Source organism: Hypomesus nipponensis, chromosome 3 (genome assembly GCF_054491055.1).
Source record: "Hypomesus nipponensis isolate SF chromosome 3, ASM5449105v1, whole genome shotgun sequence".
NCBI lineage: Eukaryota > Metazoa > Chordata > Actinopteri > Osmeriformes > Osmeridae > Hypomesus > Hypomesus nipponensis.
In genome coordinates this window covers 1345856-1365959 of record NC_140363.1, presented here as the reverse complement: position 1 = coordinate 1365959, position 20104 = coordinate 1345856, and the positions used below count along the sequence as shown (strand labels likewise).

The 20104-nt window shown below is 45.8% G+C and overlaps 2 protein-coding genes across 2 annotated transcripts; both read left to right on the top strand.

The window, feature by feature from the left end:
- The first annotated feature begins 86 nt into the window (after positions 1-86).
- Positions 87-7232, top strand: LOC146298817 (uncharacterized). The gene is made up of 11 exons (XM_084682977.1): positions 87-279; positions 1356-1564; positions 1746-3518; positions 3672-3885; positions 4031-4612; positions 4788-5000; positions 5194-5474; positions 5670-5932; positions 6175-6432; positions 6606-6943; positions 7222-7232. The coding sequence occupies exons 2-11, from the start codon at positions 1358-1360 to the stop codon at positions 7230-7232; spliced, it is 4140 nt and encodes a 1379-aa protein (XP_084539103.1). The 5' UTR covers positions 87-279; positions 1356-1357.
- Positions 7233-11021: 3789 nt separating this feature from the next.
- Positions 11022-18662, top strand: LOC146298816 (uncharacterized). The gene is made up of 10 exons (XM_084683558.1): positions 11022-11056; positions 12113-12321; positions 12503-14275; positions 14429-14642; positions 14788-15369; positions 15545-15757; positions 15951-16231; positions 16427-16689; positions 16932-17189; positions 17363-18662. The coding sequence occupies exons 2-10, from the start codon at positions 12115-12117 to the stop codon at positions 18087-18089; spliced, it is 4518 nt and encodes a 1505-aa protein (XP_084539684.1). The 5' UTR covers positions 11022-11056; positions 12113-12114; the 3' UTR covers positions 18090-18662.
- Positions 18663-20104: the final 1442 nt, after the last annotated feature.

Genomic DNA, 20104 nt, shown 5'->3' with positions numbered 1-20104 from the left:
ACTGGGGGCTCTGTGGCGCTACCCGCCAAGAATTGGACTGCAAATACATCTTAACAATATCCGAACCACATTAGTAAAAAATTCCGAACATCTGGAAAATATTCCGAACAACTGCTCATTCCTAACACATTTCGAACCATTCTGAACAGAGGTGGGTCTAGGGGTGACGTTGACGTGACGTAAAACTGCAGAAGACTATCAGCGCACTGAGTGAAAGAGCCAGTACTGCATAGAACATTTATTTAAGACATACGAAAGAAAAGAGCAACAGAAAAATAGGTATGTAAATGCAAATTATATGTATAATATGTTGTATATATGTAATATGTTGATTGACCGATGTAGATTAACTGTCTCGATAAACGTATTCTTATTGTATGTAACTTTTCCGCTGAATTTACCTCAGAGAACGTACTAGTGGTACAGTACGCGTACAGTAGATGTAGGTTACTGTACATCCATGCTAAATTGAGTAACCTACTTGGTCTTTGTCAGCGTAACAAAAAAAAGAATATCGATATGTACAGGCAAATTATTCTATGGATTTACGATTTGAATACATGTTTTTATGTCGGTCCTGGTATTATACACTACTACTGTACCCAAACGATCACGACTGTACATCGATGCTAAATCAAGTAGTTGGTCTTTTTCAGCGTAACAAAAAAAATAATGTCGATATGTACAGGCAAATGATTGTATGGACGTATGATTTGTATAGCTACATGTTTTTATGTCAGTCCTGGTATTTAAATTGTCGATGTCGACTTACTGCCCCCATAGTACAGTCCCCTCTGTGAAATTTAACTTTCCCGCTGAATTTACCTCAGAGAACGTAGTGGTACAGTACGCGTACAGTAAATGTAGCTACTGTACGACTGTACAGTACATCAATGCTAAATTGAGTAGTTACTTGGTCTTTGTCAGCGTAACAAAAAAAAGAACAGCGATATGTACATGCAAATTATTCTATGGACGTACGAATACATGTTTTTATGTCGGTCCTGGTATTTAAATTGTCGATGTAGACTCATTGCCCCCATAGTACAGTCCCCTCTGTGAGATGCAACTTTCCCGCTGACTTTAATTTGACCTCAGAAGTACAGTAGAGACAGCAGAACAAAATATGACTACATTGATGATACGTTGACCAGGTTGTTGACATAACAAAATTAAGTTGATGTGTTGGAGTACAAGCATATGGAAGTATTAATTTTATAAAATGGGATGATCCTGGTATTACTGTACAATAGCCAGAGCAACCCATCACAACTGTACGTCTATGCTACATTGATTGAGAATGTAATCACAACAGAGAACTTGGTCGTTTAGTCTAACGTAGCTCATGTTTGCAGATATGACCAAGACGGGGAAGCCAGACTCGTACTGGAGAGACATCTGCCAAAAATATGCCCAGGGCAGCTACCAGTTTTCCACAGGCAAAAGACCCGGTGGTAAGAAATGGAAAAGAGCCCTGGAGTGTATCGATGCTTGCCCGCTGCAGAGCAAGAGCAAGGTGGATCTGTTCGGGAGACACCTAAAATGCTCTTGTGGGTTCCATAAGGTAGGTTATATGATGATTTATTTAATTTAAGTGATGACAAGTTGCTGTAGCATGAAGTAGATTATTTGCTGGATCATACCCTATTTGCACACATTTGGATACAACTAACAGTGTAGGATCATTGGTGAAATTATTTATTATGAGCCTCTCTTGTACTTGAAATCCTGCCTCCCCCCTTCAGTCAGATGCATCAGAGGCAGGTGGAGGCTCCTTTGAGGCAGGAGAAGGCTCCAGGCAGGCAGGAGAAGGCTCCAGGCAGGCAGGTGGAGGCTCCTGTGAGGCAGGAGAAGGCTCCAGACAGGCAGGTGGAGGCTCCAGTCAGGCAGGAGAAGGCTCCAGTCAGGCAGGAGAAGGCTCCTGTGAGGCAGGTGGAGGCTCCAGACAGGCAGGAGGAGGCTCCTGTGGGGCAGGAGAAGGCTCCAGTCAGGCAGGAGAAGGCTCCAGTCAGGCAGGAGAAGGCTCCAGTCAGGCAGGAGAAGGCTCCAGTCAGGCAGGAGAAGGCTCAAGGCAGGCAGGCGGAGGCTCCTGTGCAGACAGAACAGTAAAGTGTTGTCAGTGCAATCAGGTTGTGGAGGCAGAACAATTCTCCATGCACCTTTCTGACCGCCATGTAGAGGAGACATGTGACACCTGTGGGGCCAAGGTCCAAGGTTCTGTTGGCCTGTTGGAGCATATAGAACAGTTCCATTATTTATCCTGGTTGGCTCAACCTCCATCGCCAACTTCAACAGGTAGCTCCACCACACCATCTCCAAGGCCCACACCATCTCTAAGGCCCACACCATCTCCAAGGCTAACGGCCACACCATCTCCAAGGCCCACACTATCTCCAAGGCCCACACCATCTCCAAGGCTAACGGCCACACCATCTCCAAGGCCCACACCATCTCCAAGGCCCACACCATCTCCAAGGCCCACACCATCTCCAAGGCTAACGGCCACACCATCTCCAAGGCCCACAGCATCTCCAAGGCTAACGGCCACACCGTCTCCAAGGCCCACACCGTCTCCAAGGCCCACGCCATCTCCAAGGCCCACAGCATCTCCAAGGCTAACGGCCACACCGTGTCAAAGGCCCACACCATCTCCGCCGACAACTACATCTCTGCTCCCTCCTCCAACAGGTTGCTCCAGCACGCCACGCCACACTCCTCAAACTCCACTTAGGCCAGCTTCCATTGATTGGGAAGCTTTTCTCCCCAATCAATTCAAAAAGGTTATACAGCCAGCAGATCGGGTGTGGATTGCCAAGGTCCTCTATGAGCCTACAGGTCAGCTGAGGCAGAAAATGGATGCGTGCTGGTTTCATCCACCACTGCAGCACAAACCGTCTCCTCCCGAGCCCGGGTGGCACTTCCGGCAGAGGATGTTCCTCTGGGCACCAATGAGGATGTGGGGGATTCCTCTGAAATGTACGCGGTGTGACCGGAAAATGCACCACTCCGGGATCTACCCAAAGGTGAGGGAGGTGATAGATGTGGATACTCGCTACTACCTGGTGGGAGGGGACTATCCACGTTGCAGCAAGTGTATGCTGCCGGTCTGCCCATGGAGCCAGGAAATCCTTGCTCAACTGGATGTGGCACATAGGAGCCTCTTTCCCGCTGTCCTCACTACACAGCTAGCCCTGGATAGGAAGTGTATGACTTTCCTGAAGCCAAGGACCAGTGGGAACAGTTCCTCCTACCTCCAGTCTGCAGTAGAGGAAGCACACAGTGAGGAGTGGGCACGTCAGACCATCCGCTACCTGTCTGACTGTGAGCTTCATTTGAAGATGGCTACCTTCGTCTCTTCTGCAGCTGTCCATCTTCCTCCTCCACCCTTCAGGCCCCTTCCACTTGCCCAGTGGTTTGAGACGGTCCACTCTAACGACATCCTCAGCCACCTGGAAGAGATGAAGGGGGTGATCACCTCTACCTATGGTAGAATTCTGAAGATGGACTCTACAAAGAAGGTGAGGGTTTTAGCATTACTTTTATTTACTCTGATGTTAACCAATTGGAATGGATATAAATTGTTTACTTTGTCATCCTAATGATGAAATAGTATTAATTTTAGTAAGCTTGTAGCGGTTTTTTTGAAAGTTCTGTTTTTGTTTGTTTTTCAGATCACCAAGAAGCTGGCTGGCAGTATAGGGGACACCGCTGCATGGATGTCCAACATCGGCAACGAGCTTGGCCAGGTTCTGAACAGTGTTCTGACGACAGGTGAAGGTGCAGGGCTGGAAGAGTTGTGCCAGGGCATCGTCACACGTTATGAGAATGCTGGACAAGCTGAGCCTGAGGCTATCTATGTTGACCGGGACTGCTGCAGCCAGTCAGGTGGGATGCTGAAATTGTTACTTTATGAAATATACATTGCAGATTACAGTATGTAATTAACTTAAGTTAATTATGATGTAAAAAAAAATTATTACACAAAAAATAGATGATCACATCTGTAATAATCAATGTTTGTCTTTCACAGGTGTGTCGTCAGTGCTGAGACTCTTTCGACCATGGAAGTTGGTCGTCCGTTTAGACGTCTTCCACTTCATGCGAAGGTTTAACTGCGGCCTCACTACTGAGCACCACCCTCTCTACGGTACCTTTTGCTCCAAACTTTCTGCCTGTATCTTTGAGTGGGATCAGGAGGATGTGCAGCGGCTTAAGGAGGCCAAGAAAGGGGAGTGGAAGAGCAGCCATGGCGGAAATGCTCCCACTGAGGCACTGCTCTTGGCCAGTATCAGCACTGGTGAAATGGCAAAGCACTGCAGGCGGAGGACCCGTGCCGTGGAGGAGATCCGGGTCATGATTTTGGGGCTGCTCGAATCGATGTGGGAGCTGACTGACACCACGGGGCTGCGTCTGGTGAACCCTGACAGCATGCACCATGTGTGGGAGGTGCAGCAGAAGCACCTGGAGTGCATCCAGGACCCTGCAGGGGTGGAGTTGTACACCAAGACAGGGACACTGCAGAAGGGTGGCAAAGTCCTTGACGTCCTCAGGTGTGGGAGGGGGTCCTCCTCCCTCGAGAGTTTTCACCGCCACCAGTGTGCTTTTGTTCCAGGTAAATTTAAAATGTTAACTTGCCGTATGCTGTTAAAAAAAAAGTTGGTGTTATGACATAGTATGCACTTGAATTATTCAAATAACAATGTAACTGTCACTTTGTATTTAATAGGTGTTAATATCTATTGACTTCATATTAATGGTTGACCTAACCTGAGTATTTTGTTTCTTAGGCTTTCGATGCAATGCATTGCACGCACAAATGTACATGCTGGAGGGGGTATCAAGGTGGAACATGAACCGGGCAAAGGAAGCTGTAGCTGTGGTGGGGGCATCAACCCTGAGGACATTTGATGTTCGCTTGATGTCTCACCTAAACAGCATGAGCCAGCGGGTCCTTGGTTGTTCTCTGGTTCCAGAATTCACCCCACCTGGAAAACCTACTGGTAAGATAGCTCTCAGATCAGCACTGACCATTTGAGTATTACTTCCTCTCCCACTTTTCTTTTCTCTGCCACCCCCAGCCCTCCTCAGAGGACATGGGAGTGGGAGTGAAGATCGTGCTGTACATGGAGGAGATGTGTCTGTGTTTGTGTCCTTTCCTCTTCTTTAACTCTGTGTTTAAACACTGTGTTACAGGCGAGCGCATTGCAGTGGAGTACCTGTTGGCCCAGTCTAATAGAGGCGACCTGCTGGTTCCACAGCAGCTGCCAGAGATCTCCACAGAGGAGCTCGAGGACGACGGGGGTGAACCCGACGTCACGGTGTGCCAGGTAGCTGACCTTAGGGAAGGTGATCCTGATCCCCCAATATGTGCTGTGGAAGCCCAGGTGACACTGGAGGGTGACAGTGGACCCAGATCCCTGGATGAGGACATCATTGTGGAGGAAGACGACACACAAGACAGCACATCAGACCAGGTAATGTAACACCTTTCTTAAAAACAAGATATGTAACAAGTTCGCTAATGATATGCCACAAGTATCATACGTTTGTCAAGTAAAACGTCAAGTATTACGTTTTATGGAGAGAGAAAAAAGGTCAACATTGCTCAAATAGTTCAAAGAAATTGACACATTTATTTACATGTTTTTTTCATGATTATCACTTTTCAGAAGAGCCGATGTGACTCCAGAGGTGTCTTGGGCTGGGATGCGGTTGATGACCTGGCAGCCTACCTGGTTGGCCTGAACCGAACCATCACTGCCTTGTCGGCAAAAGAGGAGGCTGACATCGTCCATCTTTACATGGCTCTTCCTGCTATGGACAAGGAACCTGTGAGGTTCGGCCAGAAAGCAAGGAAGAAGACCGTGGCAGGACCTTGGAGAGCGCCCAGGAAGCCGAGTGGCTCTGCTCCTGGACAGCAGGCGGCAGAGAGGTGATTTGACACAATTCATAATCATTTCGGTTCATTACAAATCATTGAATCAGTAGGCTGTACTGCATCAAACCAAGATTGAAAAACTTATGGTGAATTTCAAATATTATTTTGTGATTATATTAGTTTGTGGGGGGCAAATTGGGCTGTTCACAGGTGACATTGATATGGTTGCTATTACCATTTTTCTTAGTTTACAGCCTTGTTTAAAGTCCGGACCATATCATCCTTCTTTCCCGCAGACTGTTCATGACTCACGGGCAGGCAGCCCAGGACCCCGAAGTCCACAGGGTCAGCGAATGTGTTTGCCTGAGACTTTTAAAAGAGTTTCAGCAAGCACGAAACAGGCCCAAGGACACAAGGAGTAGAACTCTGCCCATCCCGCAGTCCATTGTGGTGGCCTACAGCCATCTGAAACAGCTGCTGGAGGACAGCAGGGTTGTTCTGGAGAAGACCAACGTGGTTCTGATACCAGTTAACAACACAACAGTCTCTTCTTGGTGAGTCTTGTTTTTTACGTTTGTACCTTTCCTATACAATGATGACATTATATTATTAAACTGCAAGAAAAACTTTCACCTGCTTGCTTGTTAGAAAATACTAAACATAGGAGGATAGGCTACTATGTATGAAATAACTAACTGAAGCTACTGTATGCATTTTTGTTTTTTAGGCTGCTTAGGAGGGATAAGAGGAAGGACAGGGACATGCTGCTGCAGGGCACCGTACTCCCCAAACGGTTTGAACTGGCCAAGGACTCACTCCCTGAAGCCCAGACTCTTCCAGGTGCTCCTGTGCAGCATGGGCATGAGGTCATGGAGTTTGAGGAGCCAGAAAACCGGGAGGGTGAGGCAGTGATACGCCCTCGGCATAGTGTTCGATCTGCCCTGGCACAGCACTACCAGCCTGGGTCATATGTATGGCCTGGTTCTGCTGGCTCGGCCTCGTTCGAGCATGGTAACCTGCTGCCGCCACCACCACCATCTCCTGCCTGGGGCTCGTATCAGCAGGGTTACCTGCCACCACCATCTCCTGCCTGGCCCTCGTACCAGCAGGGTCACCTGCCACCACCACCACCACCATCTCCTGCCTGGGGCTCGTACCAGGAGGATTACCTGCCACCACCACCTTCTCCTGCCTGGGGCTTGTACCAGCAGGGTCACCTGCCACCACCACCATATCCTGCCTGGCCCTCGTACCAGCAGGGTCACCTGCCGCCACCACCACCATTTCCTGCCTGGCCCTCGTACCAGCCACCTCCACCCTTCCAGCCACCTCCCCCCTTCCAGCCATCTGCTGACCATCCACAGTCCCTGGCCCCTCCACCACCTGGCACCTTTGTCCAGCCAAGGCAACGTACGTGGAGACAAAAAAAGCTGCCCAGGAGAACGAGGAACTGATGGCTAGGGGTGAACCTCCACGGAAGAAGTTCAGGGATACCTACCAGTACATTTGCAAGCAGTGTGGGCAGGGAAAAAACAAAAGTACTGGTCACACCCAGCTGAAGGGGCGGTGGTACTGTCCAGCCTCAGGACTCACCCTGGCAGAGTGGAAAGACCAGTTGACCAGTCTTGCCAGTGGTAAATAAATGGTAGAATACTGTATATAATAGTTATGTGTAAATAGTTAAGTATTGTATATAGTTGATATTGATATTTTAATTTCTGTGTTTGTGCATTGCATGGTGTTCTAAAAAATTAAACAAACAAAAAAAAGATAAATGTATATATTTGCTAAATATATACTTTCAGGTTTAATAAAGTGACCAAAGTTCCTTAAATTGTATAATACTGTATATAATAGTTATGTCTAAATAGTAAAGTATTGTATATAGTTATGTTTTTAATTTATGTGTTTGTGCATTGCATGGTGTTAAAAAACAAAACAAAAAAACAAAAAATTAAGATGTATATATTTGCTAAATATATACTTTCAGGTTTAATAAACCGACCAAAGTTTCTCAAATTCTGACTTCTGGATTTTTTTTCTCCTATTCCTCCTATACTTTATTCCTAGAACTCTTGCAAAGTAACTAAGTAGCCTACCAGTGCTATTACACTTTTTGTCAATTGTTTACACACAAATACATTTTAGTCACAAATACTGGTACTTGAGACACAATGACCACAACATGTAACTCATGCACCAACCCCCTGAACCAATTCTGCTACAAGCACAATTCCTGCTTTACATTCAAATTGCAGTTCTAAAACACACTTTTTTCAAAACGCTACACACAATCTCTGTATTTGGCTCAATTTTCATGAAGAAAATCTTTTGTTTTCACAAGGCACACACAGGAGAAGTGAGGGGTTTAGCCCATTGTGTGTGTGTTTTTTATTTGTGAGTAGAAAGTATGAGGTATGCGTTCAGAAAATGTGTGTTAACAATCGAGAAAAACTATTACATTTCAGCAATTCTGGAATATCCCTCTGCCAATGACAATACATTTCTGGCTTTCTGGCTTTGATCTTCCTGACCTCTTTTCTCACCTGGTTTGTGGAGAGGGACAGAGTGGAGCACAGCAGGGGGGGGGGGGGGGGATGAGTGTTTGATGTTGTAGGGGGTGTTGACAGAATGAGAGGGGGTGGGGGTAAGAGGTGAGATGAAAGGGATGGGGCAGGAGAAGCTGGAGGAGTGGGGGTCTGTGACCTGAGTGCTGTGGAGGTTGAGGTAGGGCAGTGTTCTGGGGGTGCACCTGCAGCAGCTGGGGTGACTGGGCCGGGGGAGGGCCGGGTGGCTGATCAAACCTGTTGAAGAACAAGTTCAGGTCGTTCACCCACTTCTGGTCCCCCGAAGTCTGGGACAGTTGCTAAATATATATATATATCTGGGACAACTAACCCCTTAATCAGGATGAATGACACATAGCACTTTAAATACATCAAAAACAGATTTATTGAGTATGTTATGACACACATTTCTGGCTACTCTTAAACAATACATAAAATATTCACACAATTCACTAACAGTTTTTTACAATCGCTGTGACAGTTTTTTCAATACCTTAAACAAGTTTTCTAAACTCTTAACGCACCAACACACCTACCACACACAATTGGCAAAACAGTTAATTTCATGCTCAAAATCACACATTGTAAACTAAACTCAAACATTAATTGTCATAACACAAAAATACACTAAACATGACACCATGTCTACCAAACACTAACACATGTTCTCTTTTCACAGGAACATGTGTTCAATCATAGCACAATGTCATAAAAAACACTAACATCAGATGGAATTACAGAAACTGCATTCTTTTACGTATATGTGTCAGGTCTCACATTTTATAGATTATAGATTGTGTTTGCAATGTAGTTTCTTTTGAAGCCTCTACATTTTTGTTTTGTTGGGTTTAGTAAATGCATGCATTTTGTTTCTTTTGCTGCAGAAATTCAGAACAAAAAATGAATTATGTCAGAGTAGCTTTATAGAATGTACAGTTACTGTATTGAAAAAAAGAAGACAGAAACATAATTGCTGCAGTAAAGGCTTCCTTTTCAACAGGACATTACTGCGAGAAATATGCAATTTTGCTGCCATTTACAGTATTACCCTAGCTCTGGCACTTCTCTGAGTGCCACCACACATTCTATCTCCTCTCCCTTGTCCTTGTCCCACTCCTCTCCTTTGTCCTGGTTATTGTGTTCCTCTCCTTCGTGCAGGTATTACTGTATTCTTACTTTCTTCGTATTGCTCCATATTGTTTTTTTTCCACACAAGATCAGCACAAAGAGCTCCACTTTGCAGTATATATACCATATAGTCATGCGATTGAAAGAACCTCAACACCATAGTGTTTCCTAGTTCGGAATCAACTGTAATTCAGAGTATTTGCATAACTTCAACCAGCTTTTTCCCAGTAGCAATGGAATACATAAAATACAGGGGATATATTTGTGTTTCAATTCACAATAAGAACAGCTGTTCACTTTGACTTTAGCCAATAAATTAGGTTTTGAACATAGTGTTATCTGTTCTGACATACAGTGTTAAAGCATTGGTAAATTGGTCCGTAAAAATCGATTGTTTTGGTCTTGGTTGAGCTTGTGTGTAAAAGAAGTTCAAGCATTTAAAATGTGTGTTTACTCTATGCATTTTGTGTCAAAGCAATACAAAATGTGTTAATTGTATAGCCAACACAGGTGGATGTTGTGCTAACTGTGTCAAGAGTTTAGGAAACTTGTTAAAGGTATTGACAAAAGTGTCATAGCCATTGTAAAAAACTGTAATACGAGCAATATACACGTGATACGAGAAATAAAAATAATGTTATTGCATGGTGATGGTGATTGCTGACACGGTGCACAGCCTCGTCGGATCGAATCCCGCAGGAGACGACGTGTCAATGTTGTTGATAAAAGTGATGAAAATGAGCGCACATGTGTGTGAAAAGAACTTTAAAGGGGATGTGAGTGGAGAAAAAAACATGACAATTTGTTTGTTTTTCTCCTTTTCTCTTTCCGTTTTTTCTCTTTCCCCCCCTTCCCCCCTCTTTTTTCCTTTTGCCCCCCGCTAGCAGTCCCTTTTGCCCCATTTTTGGCCGAGTGGTTAAGGCGATGGACTGCTAATCCGTTGTGCTCTGCACACATGAGTTCGAATCTCATCCTCGTCGGCGTGTCATCTTTATGACATGTCCGCCTCATGAAATTGAAATTCTTCCGTCCCTGAACTGTTACTGCTCCTTTTTAGTGTCCGCCTCCTCCACTGCCTTTCCAACAACTCTTTGAATCCTTCCTCAGCTCCTGATAATGTTCCTTCACAATTGTGCCTGTCGTCACCTGCTTTTCTCCATGTTTTGTGAAATGGAAGGTTCTTTCACTGCCGTGGGCCCAGATCTGCAAACGATGAGGTGGCCGTACCCGCCAAGAATTGGACTGCAAATACATCTTAACAATATCCGAACCACATTAGTAAAAAATTCCGAACATCTGGAAAATATTCCGAACAACTGCTCATTCCTAACACATTTCGAACCATTCTGAACAGAGGTGGGTCTTGGGGTGACGTTGACGTGACGTAAAACTGCAGAAGACTATCAGCGCACTGAGTGAAAGAGCCAGTACTGCATAGAACATTATTTAAGACATACGAAAGAAAAGAGCAACAGAAAAATAGGTATGTAAATGCAAATTATATGTATAATATGTTGTATATATGTAATATGTTGATTGACCGATGTAGATAGTAAACGTATTCTTATTGTATGTAACTTTTCCGCTGAATTTACCTCAGAGAACGTGGTACAGTACGCGTACAGTAGATGTAGGTTACTGTACATCCATGCTAAATTGAGTAACCTACTTGGTCTTTGTCAGCGTAACAAAAAAAAGAATATCGATATGTACAGGCAAATTATTCTATGGATTTACGATTTGAATACATGTTTTTATGTCGGTCCCGGTATTATACACTACTACTGTACCCAAACGATCACGACTGTACATCGATGCTAAGTAGTTGGTCTTTTTCAGCGTAACAAAAAAAAAAAATATCGATATGTACAGGCAAATGATTGTATGGGCGTATGATTTGTATATCTACATGTTTTTATTTCAGTCCTGGTATTTAAATTGTCGATGTCGACTCACTGCCCCCATAGTACAGTCCCCTCTGTGAAATTTAACTTTCCCGCTGAATTTACCTCAGAGAACGTAGTGGTACAGTACGCGTACAGTAAATGTAGCTACTGTACGACTGTACAGTACATCAATGCTAAATTGAGTAGTTACTTGGTCTTTGTCAGCGTAACAAAAAAAAGAACAGCGATATGTACATGCAAATTATTCTATGGACGTACGAATACATGTTTTTATGTCGGTCCTGGTATTTAAATTGTCGATGTAGACTCATTGCCCCCATAGTACAGTCCCCTCTGTGAGATGCAACTTTCCCGCTGACTTTAATTTGACCTCAGAAGTACAGTAGAGACAGCAGAACAAAATATGACTACATTGATGATACGTTGACCAGGTTGTTGACATAACAAAATTAAGTTGATGTGTTGGAGTACAAGCATATGGAAGTATTAATTTTATAAAATGGGATGATCCTGGTATTACTGTACAATAGCCAGAGCAACCCATCACAACTGTACGTCTATGCTACATTGATTGAGAATGTAATCACAACAGAGAACTTGGTCGTTTAGTCTAACGTAGCTCATGTTTGCAGATATGACCAAGACGGGGAAGCCAGACTCGTACTGGAGAGACATCTGCCAAAAATATGCCCAGGGCAGCTACCAGTTTTCCACAGGCAAAAGACCCGGTGGTAAGAAATGGAAAAGAGCCCTGGAGTGTATCGATGCTTGCCCGCTGCAGAGCAAGAGCAAGGTGGATCTGTTCGGGAGACACCTAAAATGCTCTTGTGGGTTCCATAAGGTAGGTTATATGATGATTTATTTAATTTAAGTGATGACAAGTTGCTGTAGCATGAAGTAGATTATTTGCTGGATCATACCCTATTTGCACACATTTGGATACAACTAACAGTGTAGGATCATTGGTGAAATTATTTATTATGAGCCTCTCTTGTACTTGAAATCCTGCCTCCCCCCTTCAGTCAGATGCATCAGAGGCAGGTGGAGGCTCCTTTGAGGCAGGAGAAGGCTCCAGGCAGGCAGGAGAAGGCTCCAGGCAGGCAGGTGGAGGCTCCTGTGAGGCAGGAGAAGGCTCCAGACAGGCAGGTGGAGGCTCCAGTCAGGCAGGAGAAGGCTCCAGTCAGGCAGGAGAAGGCTCCTGTGAGGCAGGTGGAGGCTCCAGACAGGCAGGAGGAGGCTCCTGTGGGGCAGGAGAAGGCTCCAGTCAGGCAGGAGAAGGCTCCAGTCAGGCAGGAGAAGGCTCCAGTCAGGCAGGAGAAGGCTCCAGTCAGGCAGGAGAAGGCTCAAGGCAGGCAGGCGGAGGCTCCTGTGCAGACAGAACAGTAAAGTGTTGTCAGTGCAATCAGGTTGTGGAGGCAGAACAATTCTCCATGCACCTTTCTGACCGCCATGTAGAGGAGACATGTGACACCTGTGGGGCCAAGGTCCAAGGTTCTGTTGGCCTGTTGGAGCATATAGAACAGTTCCATTATTTATCCTGGTTGGCTCAACCTCCATCGCCAACTTCAACAGGTAGCTCCACCACACCATCTCCAAGGCCCACACCATCTCTAAGGCCCACACCATCTCCAAGGCTAACGGCCACACCATCTCCAAGGCCCACACTATCTCCAAGGCCCACACCATCTCCAAGGCTAACGGCCACACCATCTCCAAGGCCCACACCATCTCCAAGGCCCACACCATCTCCAAGGCCCACACCATCTCCAAGGCTAACGGCCACACCATCTCCAAGGCCCACAGCATCTCCAAGGCTAACGGCCACACCGTCTCCAAGGCCCACACCGTCTCCAAGGCCCACGCCATCTCCAAGGCCCACAGCATCTCCAAGGCTAACGGCCACACCGTGTCAAAGGCCCACACCATCTCCGCCGACAACTACATCTCTGCTCCCTCCTCCAACAGGTTGCTCCAGCACGCCACGCCACACTCCTCAAACTCCACTTAGGCCAGCTTCCATTGATTGGGAAGCTTTTCTCCCCAATCAATTCAAAAAGGTTATACAGCCAGCAGATCGGGTGTGGATTGCCAAGGTCCTCTATGAGCCTACAGGTCAGCTGAGGCAGAAAATGGATGCGTGCTGGTTTCATCCACCACTGCAGCACAAACCGTCTCCTCCCGAGCCCGGGTGGCACTTCCGGCAGAGGATGTTCCTCTGGGCACCAATGAGGATGTGGGGGATTCCTCTGAAATGTACGCGGTGTGACCGGAAAATGCACCACTCCGGGATCTACCCAAAGGTGAGGGAGGTGATAGATGTGGATACTCGCTACTACCTGGTGGGAGGGGACTATCCACGTTGCAGCAAGTGTATGCTGCCGGTCTGCCCATGGAGCCAGGAAATCCTTGCTCAACTGGATGTGGCACATAGGAGCCTCTTTCCCGCTGTCCTCACTACACAGCTAGCCCTGGATAGGAAGTGTATGACTTTCCTGAAGCCAAGGACCAGTGGGAACAGTTCCTCCTACCTCCAGTCTGCAGTAGAGGAAGCACACAGTGAGGAGTGGGCACGTCAGACCATCCGCTACCTGTCTGACTGTGAGCTTCATTTGAAGATGGCTACCTTCGTCTCTTCTGCAGCTGTCCATCTTCCTCCTCCACCCTTCAGGCCCCTTCCACTTGCCCAGTGGTTTGAGACGGTCCACTCTAACGACATCCTCAGCCACCTGGAAGAGATGAAGGGGGTGATCACCTCTACCTATGGTAGAATTCTGAAGATGGACTCTACAAAGAAGGTGAGGGTTTTAGCATTACTTTTATTTACTCTGATGTTAACCAATTGGAATGGATATAAATTGTTTACTTTGTCATCCTAATGATGAAATAGTATTAATTTTAGTAAGCTTGTAGCGGTTTTTTTGAAAGTTCTGTTTTTGTTTGTTTTTCAGATCACCAAGAAGCTGGCTGGCAGTATAGGGGACACCGCTGCATGGATGTCCAACATCGGCAACGAGCTTGGCCAGGTTCTGAACAGTGTTCTGACGACAGGTGAAGGTGCAGGGCTGGAAGAGTTGTGCCAGGGCATCGTCACACGTTATGAGAATGCTGGACAAGCTGAGCCTGAGGCTATCTATGTTGACCGGGACTGCTGCAGCCAGTCAGGTGGGATGCTGAAATTGTTACTTTATGAAATATACATTGCAGATTACAGTATGTAATTAACTTAAGTTAATTATGATGTAAAAAAAAATTATTACACAAAAAATAGATGATCACATCTGTAATAATCAATGTTTGTCTTTCACAGGTGTGTCGTCAGTGCTGAGACTCTTTCGACCATGGAAGTTGGTCGTCCGTTTAGACGTCTTCCACTTCATGCGAAGGTTTAACTGCGGCCTCACTACTGAGCACCACCCTCTCTACGGTACCTTTTGCTCCAAACTTTCTGCCTGTATCTTTGAGTGGGATCAGGAGGATGTGCAGCGGCTTAAGGAGGCCAAGAAAGGGGAGTGGAAGAGCAGCCATGGCGGAAATGCTCCCACTGAGGCACTGCTCTTGGCCAGTATCAGCACTGGTGAAATGGCAAAGCACTGCAGGCGGAGGACCCGTGCCGTGGAGGAGATCCGGGTCATGATTTTGGGGCTGCTCGAATCGATGTGGGAGCTGACTGACACCACGGGGCTGCGTCTGGTGAACCCTGACAGCATGCACCATGTGTGGGAGGTGCAGCAGAAGCACCTGGAGTGCATCCAGGACCCTGCAGGGGTGGAGTTGTACACCAAGACAGGGACACTGCAGAAGGGTGGCAAAGTCCTTGACGTCCTCAGGTGTGGGAGGGGGTCCTCCTCCCTCGAGAGTTTTCACCGCCACCAGTGTGCTTTTGTTCCAGGTAAATTTAAAATGTTAACTTGCCGTATGCTGTTAAAAAAAAAGTTGGTGTTATGACATAGTATGCACTTGAATTATTCAAATAACAATGTAACTGTCACTTTGTATTTAATAGGTGTTAATATCTATTGACTTCATATTAATGGTTGACCTAACCTGAGTATTTTGTTTCTTAGGCTTTCGATGCAATGCATTGCACGCACAAATGTACATGCTGGAGGGGGTATCAAGGTGGAACATGAACCGGGCAAAGGAAGCTGTAGCTGTGGTGGGGGCATCAACCCTGAGGACATTTGATGTTCGCTTGATGTCTCACCTAAACAGCATGAGCCAGCGGGTCCTTGGTTGTTCTCTGGTTCCAGAATTCACCCCACCTGGAAAACCTACTGGTAAGATAGCTCTCAGATCAGCACTGACCATTTGAGTATTACTTCCTCTCCCACTTTTCTTTTCTCTGCCACCCCCAGCCCTCCTCAGAGGACATGGGAGTGGGAGTGAAGATCGTGCTGTACATGGAGGAGATGTGTCTGTGTTTGTGTCCTTTCCTCTTCTTTAACTCTGTGTTTAAACACTGTGTTACAGGCGAGCGCATTGCAGTGGAGTACCTGTTGGCCCAGTCTAATAGAGGCGACCTGCTGGTTCCACAGCAGCTGCCAGAGATCTCCACAGAGGAGCTCGAGGACGACGGGGGTGAACCCGACGTCACGGTGTGCCAGGTAGCTGACCTTAGGGAAGGTGATCCTGATCCCCCAATATGTGCTGTGGAAGCCCAGGTGACACTGGAGGGTGACAGTGGACCCAGATCCCTGGATGAGGACATCATTGTGGAGGAAGACGACACACAAGACAGCACATCAGACCAGGTAATGTAACACCTTTCTTAAAAACAAGATATGTAACAAGTTCGCTAATGATATGCCACAAGTATCATACGTTTGTCAAGTAAAACGTCAAGTATTACGTTTTATGGAGAGAGAAAAAAGGTCAACATTGCTCAAATAGTTCAAAGAAATTGACACATTTATTTACATGTTTTTTTCATGATTATCACTTTTCAGAAGAGCCGATGTGACTCCAGAGGTGTCTTGGGCTGGGATGCGGTTGATGACCTGGCAGCCTACCTGGTTGGCCTGAACCGAACCATCACTGCCTTGTCGGCAAAAGAGGAGGCTGACATCGTCCATCTTTACATGGCTCTTCCTGCTATGGACAAGGAACCTGTGAGGTTCGGCCAGAAAGCAAGGAAGAAGACCGTGGCAGGACCTTGGAGAGCGCCCAGGAAGCCGAGTGGCTCTGCTCCTGGACAGCAGGCGGCAGAGAGGTGATTTGACACAATTCATAATCATTTCGGTTCATTACAAATCATTGAATCAGTAGGCTGTACTGCATCAAACCAAGATTGAAAAACTTATGGTGAATTTCAAATATTATTTTGTGATTATATTAGTTTGTGGGGGGCAAATTGGGCTGTTCACAGGTGACATTGATATGGTTGCTATTACCATTTTTCTTAGTTTACAGCCTTGTTTAAAGTCCGGACCATATCATCCTTCTTTCCCGCAGACTGTTCATGACTCACGGGCAGGCAGCCCAGGACCCCGAAGTCCACAGGGTCAGCGAATGTGTTTGCCTGAGACTTTTAAAAGAGTTTCAGCAAGCACGAAACAGGCCCAAGGACACAAGGAGTAGAACTCTGCCCATCCCGCAGTCCATTGTGGTGGCCTACAGCCATCTGAAACAGCTGCTGGAGGACAGCAGGGTTGTTCTGGAGAAGACCAACGTGGTTCTGATACCAGTTAACAACACAACAGTCTCTTCTTGGTGAGTCTTGTTTTTTACGTTTGTACCTTTCCTATACAATGATGACATTATATTATTAAACTGCAAGAAAAACTTTCACCTGCTTGCTTGTTAGAAAATACTAAACATAGGAGGATAGGCTACTATGTATGAAATAACTAACTGAAGCTACTGTATGCATTTTTGTTTTTTAGGCTGCTTAGGAGGGATAAGAGGAAGGACAGGGACATGCTGCTGCAGGGCACCGTACTCCCCAAACGGTTTGAACTGGCCAAGGACTCACTCCCTGAAGCCCAGACTCTTCCAGGTGCTCCTGTGCAGCATGGGCATGAGGTCATGGAGTTTGAGGAGCCAGAAAACCGGGAGGGTGAGGCAGTGATACGCCCTCGGCATAGTGTTCGATCTGCCCTGGCACAGCACTACCAGCCTGGGTCATATGTATGGCCTGGTTCTGCTGGCTCGGCCTCGTTCGAGCATGGTAACCTGCTGCCGCCACCACCACCATCTCCTGCCTGGGGCTCGTATCAGCAGGGTTACCTGCCACCACCATCTCCTGCCTGGCCCTCGTACCAGCAGGGTCACCTGCCACCACCACCACCACCATCTCCTGCCTGGGGCTCGTACCAGGAGGATTACCTGCCACCACCACCTTCTCCTGCCTGGGGCTTGTACCAGCAGGGTCACCTGCCACCACCACCATATCCTGCCTGGCCCTCGTACCAGCAGGGTCACCTGCCGCCACCACCACCATTTCCTGCCTGGCCCTCGTACCAGCCACCTCCACCCTTCCAGCCACCTCCCCCCTTCCAGCCATCTGCTGACCATCCACAGTCCCTGGCCCCTCCACCACCTGGCACCTTTGTCCAGCCAAGGCAACGTACGTGGAGACAAAAAAAGCTGCCCAGGAGAACGAGGAACTGATGGCTAGGGGTGAACCTCCACGGAAGAAGTTCAGGGATACCTACCAGTACATTTGCAAGCAGTGTGGGCAGGGAAAAAACAAAAGTACTGGTCACACCCAGCTGAAGGGGCGGTGGTACTGTCCAGCCTCAGGACTCACCCTGGCAGAGTGGAAAGACCAGTTGACCAGTCTTGCCAGTGGTAAATAAATGGTAGAATACTGTATATAATAGTTATGTGTAAATAGTTAAGTATTGTATATAGTTGATATTGATATTTTAATTTCTGTGTTTGTGCATTGCATGGTGTTCTAAAAAATTAAACAAACAAAAAAAAGATAAATGTATATATTTGCTAAATATATACTTTCAGGTTTAATAAAGTGACCAAAGTTCCTTAAATTGTATAATACTGTATATAATAGTTATGTCTAAATAGTAAAGTATTGTATATAGTTATGTTTTTAATTTATGTGTTTGTGCATTGCATGGTGTTAAAAAACAAAACAAAAAAACAAAAAATTAAGATGTATATATTTGCTAAATATATACTTTCAGGTTTAATAAACCGACCAAAGTTTCTCAAATTCTGACTTCTGGATTTTTTTTCTCCTATTCCTCCTATACTTTATTCCTAGAACTCTTGCAAAGTAACTAAGTAGCCTACCAGTGCTATTACACTTTTTGTCAATTGTTTACACACAAATACATTTTAGTCACAAATACTGGTACTTGAGACACAATGACCACAACATGTAACTCATGCACCAACCCCCTGAACCAATTCTGCTACAAGCACAATTCCTGCTTTACATTCAAATTGCAGTTCTAAAACACACTTTTTTCAAAACGCTACACACAATCTCTGTATTTGGCTCAATTTTCATGAAGAAAATCTTTTGTTTTCACAAGGCACACACAGGAGAAGTGAGGGGTTTAGCCCATTGTGTGTGTGTTTTTTATTTGTGAGTAGAAAGTATGAGGTATGCGTTCAGAAAATGTGTGTTAACAATCGAGAAAAACTATTACATTTCAGCAATTCTGGAATATCCCTCTGCCAATGACAATACATTTCTGGCTTTCTGGCTTTGATCTTCCTGACCTCTTTTCTCACCTGGTTTGTGGAGAGGGACAGAGTGGAGCACAGCAGGGGGGGGGGGGATGAGTGTTTGATGTTGTAGGGGGTGTTGACAGAATGAGAGGGGGTGGGGGTAAGAGGTGAGATGAAAGGGATGGGGCAGGAGAAGCTGGAGGAGTGGGGGTCTGTGACCTGAGTGCTGTGGAGGTTGAGGTAGGGCAGTGTTCTGGGGGTGCACCTGCAGCAGCTGGGGTGACTGGGCCGGGGGAGGGCCGGGTGGCTGATCAAACCTGTTGAAGAACAAGTTCAGGTCGTTCACCCACTTCTGGTCCCCCGAAGTCTGGGACAGTTGCTAAATATATATATATATCTGGGACAACTAACCCCTTAATCAGGATGAATGACACATAGCACTTTAAATACATCAAAAACAGATTTATTGAGTATGTTATGACACACATTTCTGGCTACTCTTAAACAATACATAAAATATTCACACAATTCACTAACAGTTTTTTACAATCGCTGTGACAGTTTTTTCAATACCTTAAACAAGTTTTCTAAACTCTTAACGCACCAACACACCTACCACACACAATTGGCAAAACAGTTAATTTCATGCTCAAAATCACACATTGTAAACTAAACTCAAACATTAATTGTCATAACACAAAAATACACTAAACATGACACCATGTCTACCAAACACTAACACATGTTCTCTTTTCACAGGAACATGTGTTCAATCATAGCACAATGTCATAAAAAACACTAACATCAGATGGAATTACAGAAACTGCATTCTTTTACGTATATGTGTCAGGTCTCACATTTTATAGATTATAGATTGTGTTTGCAATGTAGTTTCTTTTGAAGCCTCTACATTTTTGTTTTGTTGGGTTTAGTAAATGCATGCATTTTGTTTCTTTTGCTGCAGAAATTCAGAACAAAAAATGAAT

Bases quoted from the DNA above. Each gene is read 5' to 3' on its own strand.
- LOC146298817 (XM_084682977.1), top strand. From the start codon at position 1,358: ATGACCAAGACGGGGAAGCCAGACTCGTACTGGAGAGACATCTGCCAA. The intron at 1,565-1,745 runs GTAGGTTATATG...TCCCCCCTTCAG, and splicing joins GCTCTTGTGGGTTCCATAAG to TCAGATGCATCAGAGGCAGG. The intron at 3,519-3,671 runs GTGAGGGTTTTA...TTTGTTTTTCAG, and splicing joins AGATGGACTCTACAAAGAAG to ATCACCAAGAAGCTGGCTGG.
- LOC146298816 (XM_084683558.1), top strand. From the start codon at position 12,115: ATGACCAAGACGGGGAAGCCAGACTCGTACTGGAGAGACATCTGCCAA. The intron at 14,276-14,428 runs GTGAGGGTTTTA...TTTGTTTTTCAG, and splicing joins AGATGGACTCTACAAAGAAG to ATCACCAAGAAGCTGGCTGG. The intron at 16,232-16,426 runs GTAATGTAACAC...ATCACTTTTCAG, and splicing joins AAGACAGCACATCAGACCAG to AAGAGCCGATGTGACTCCAG.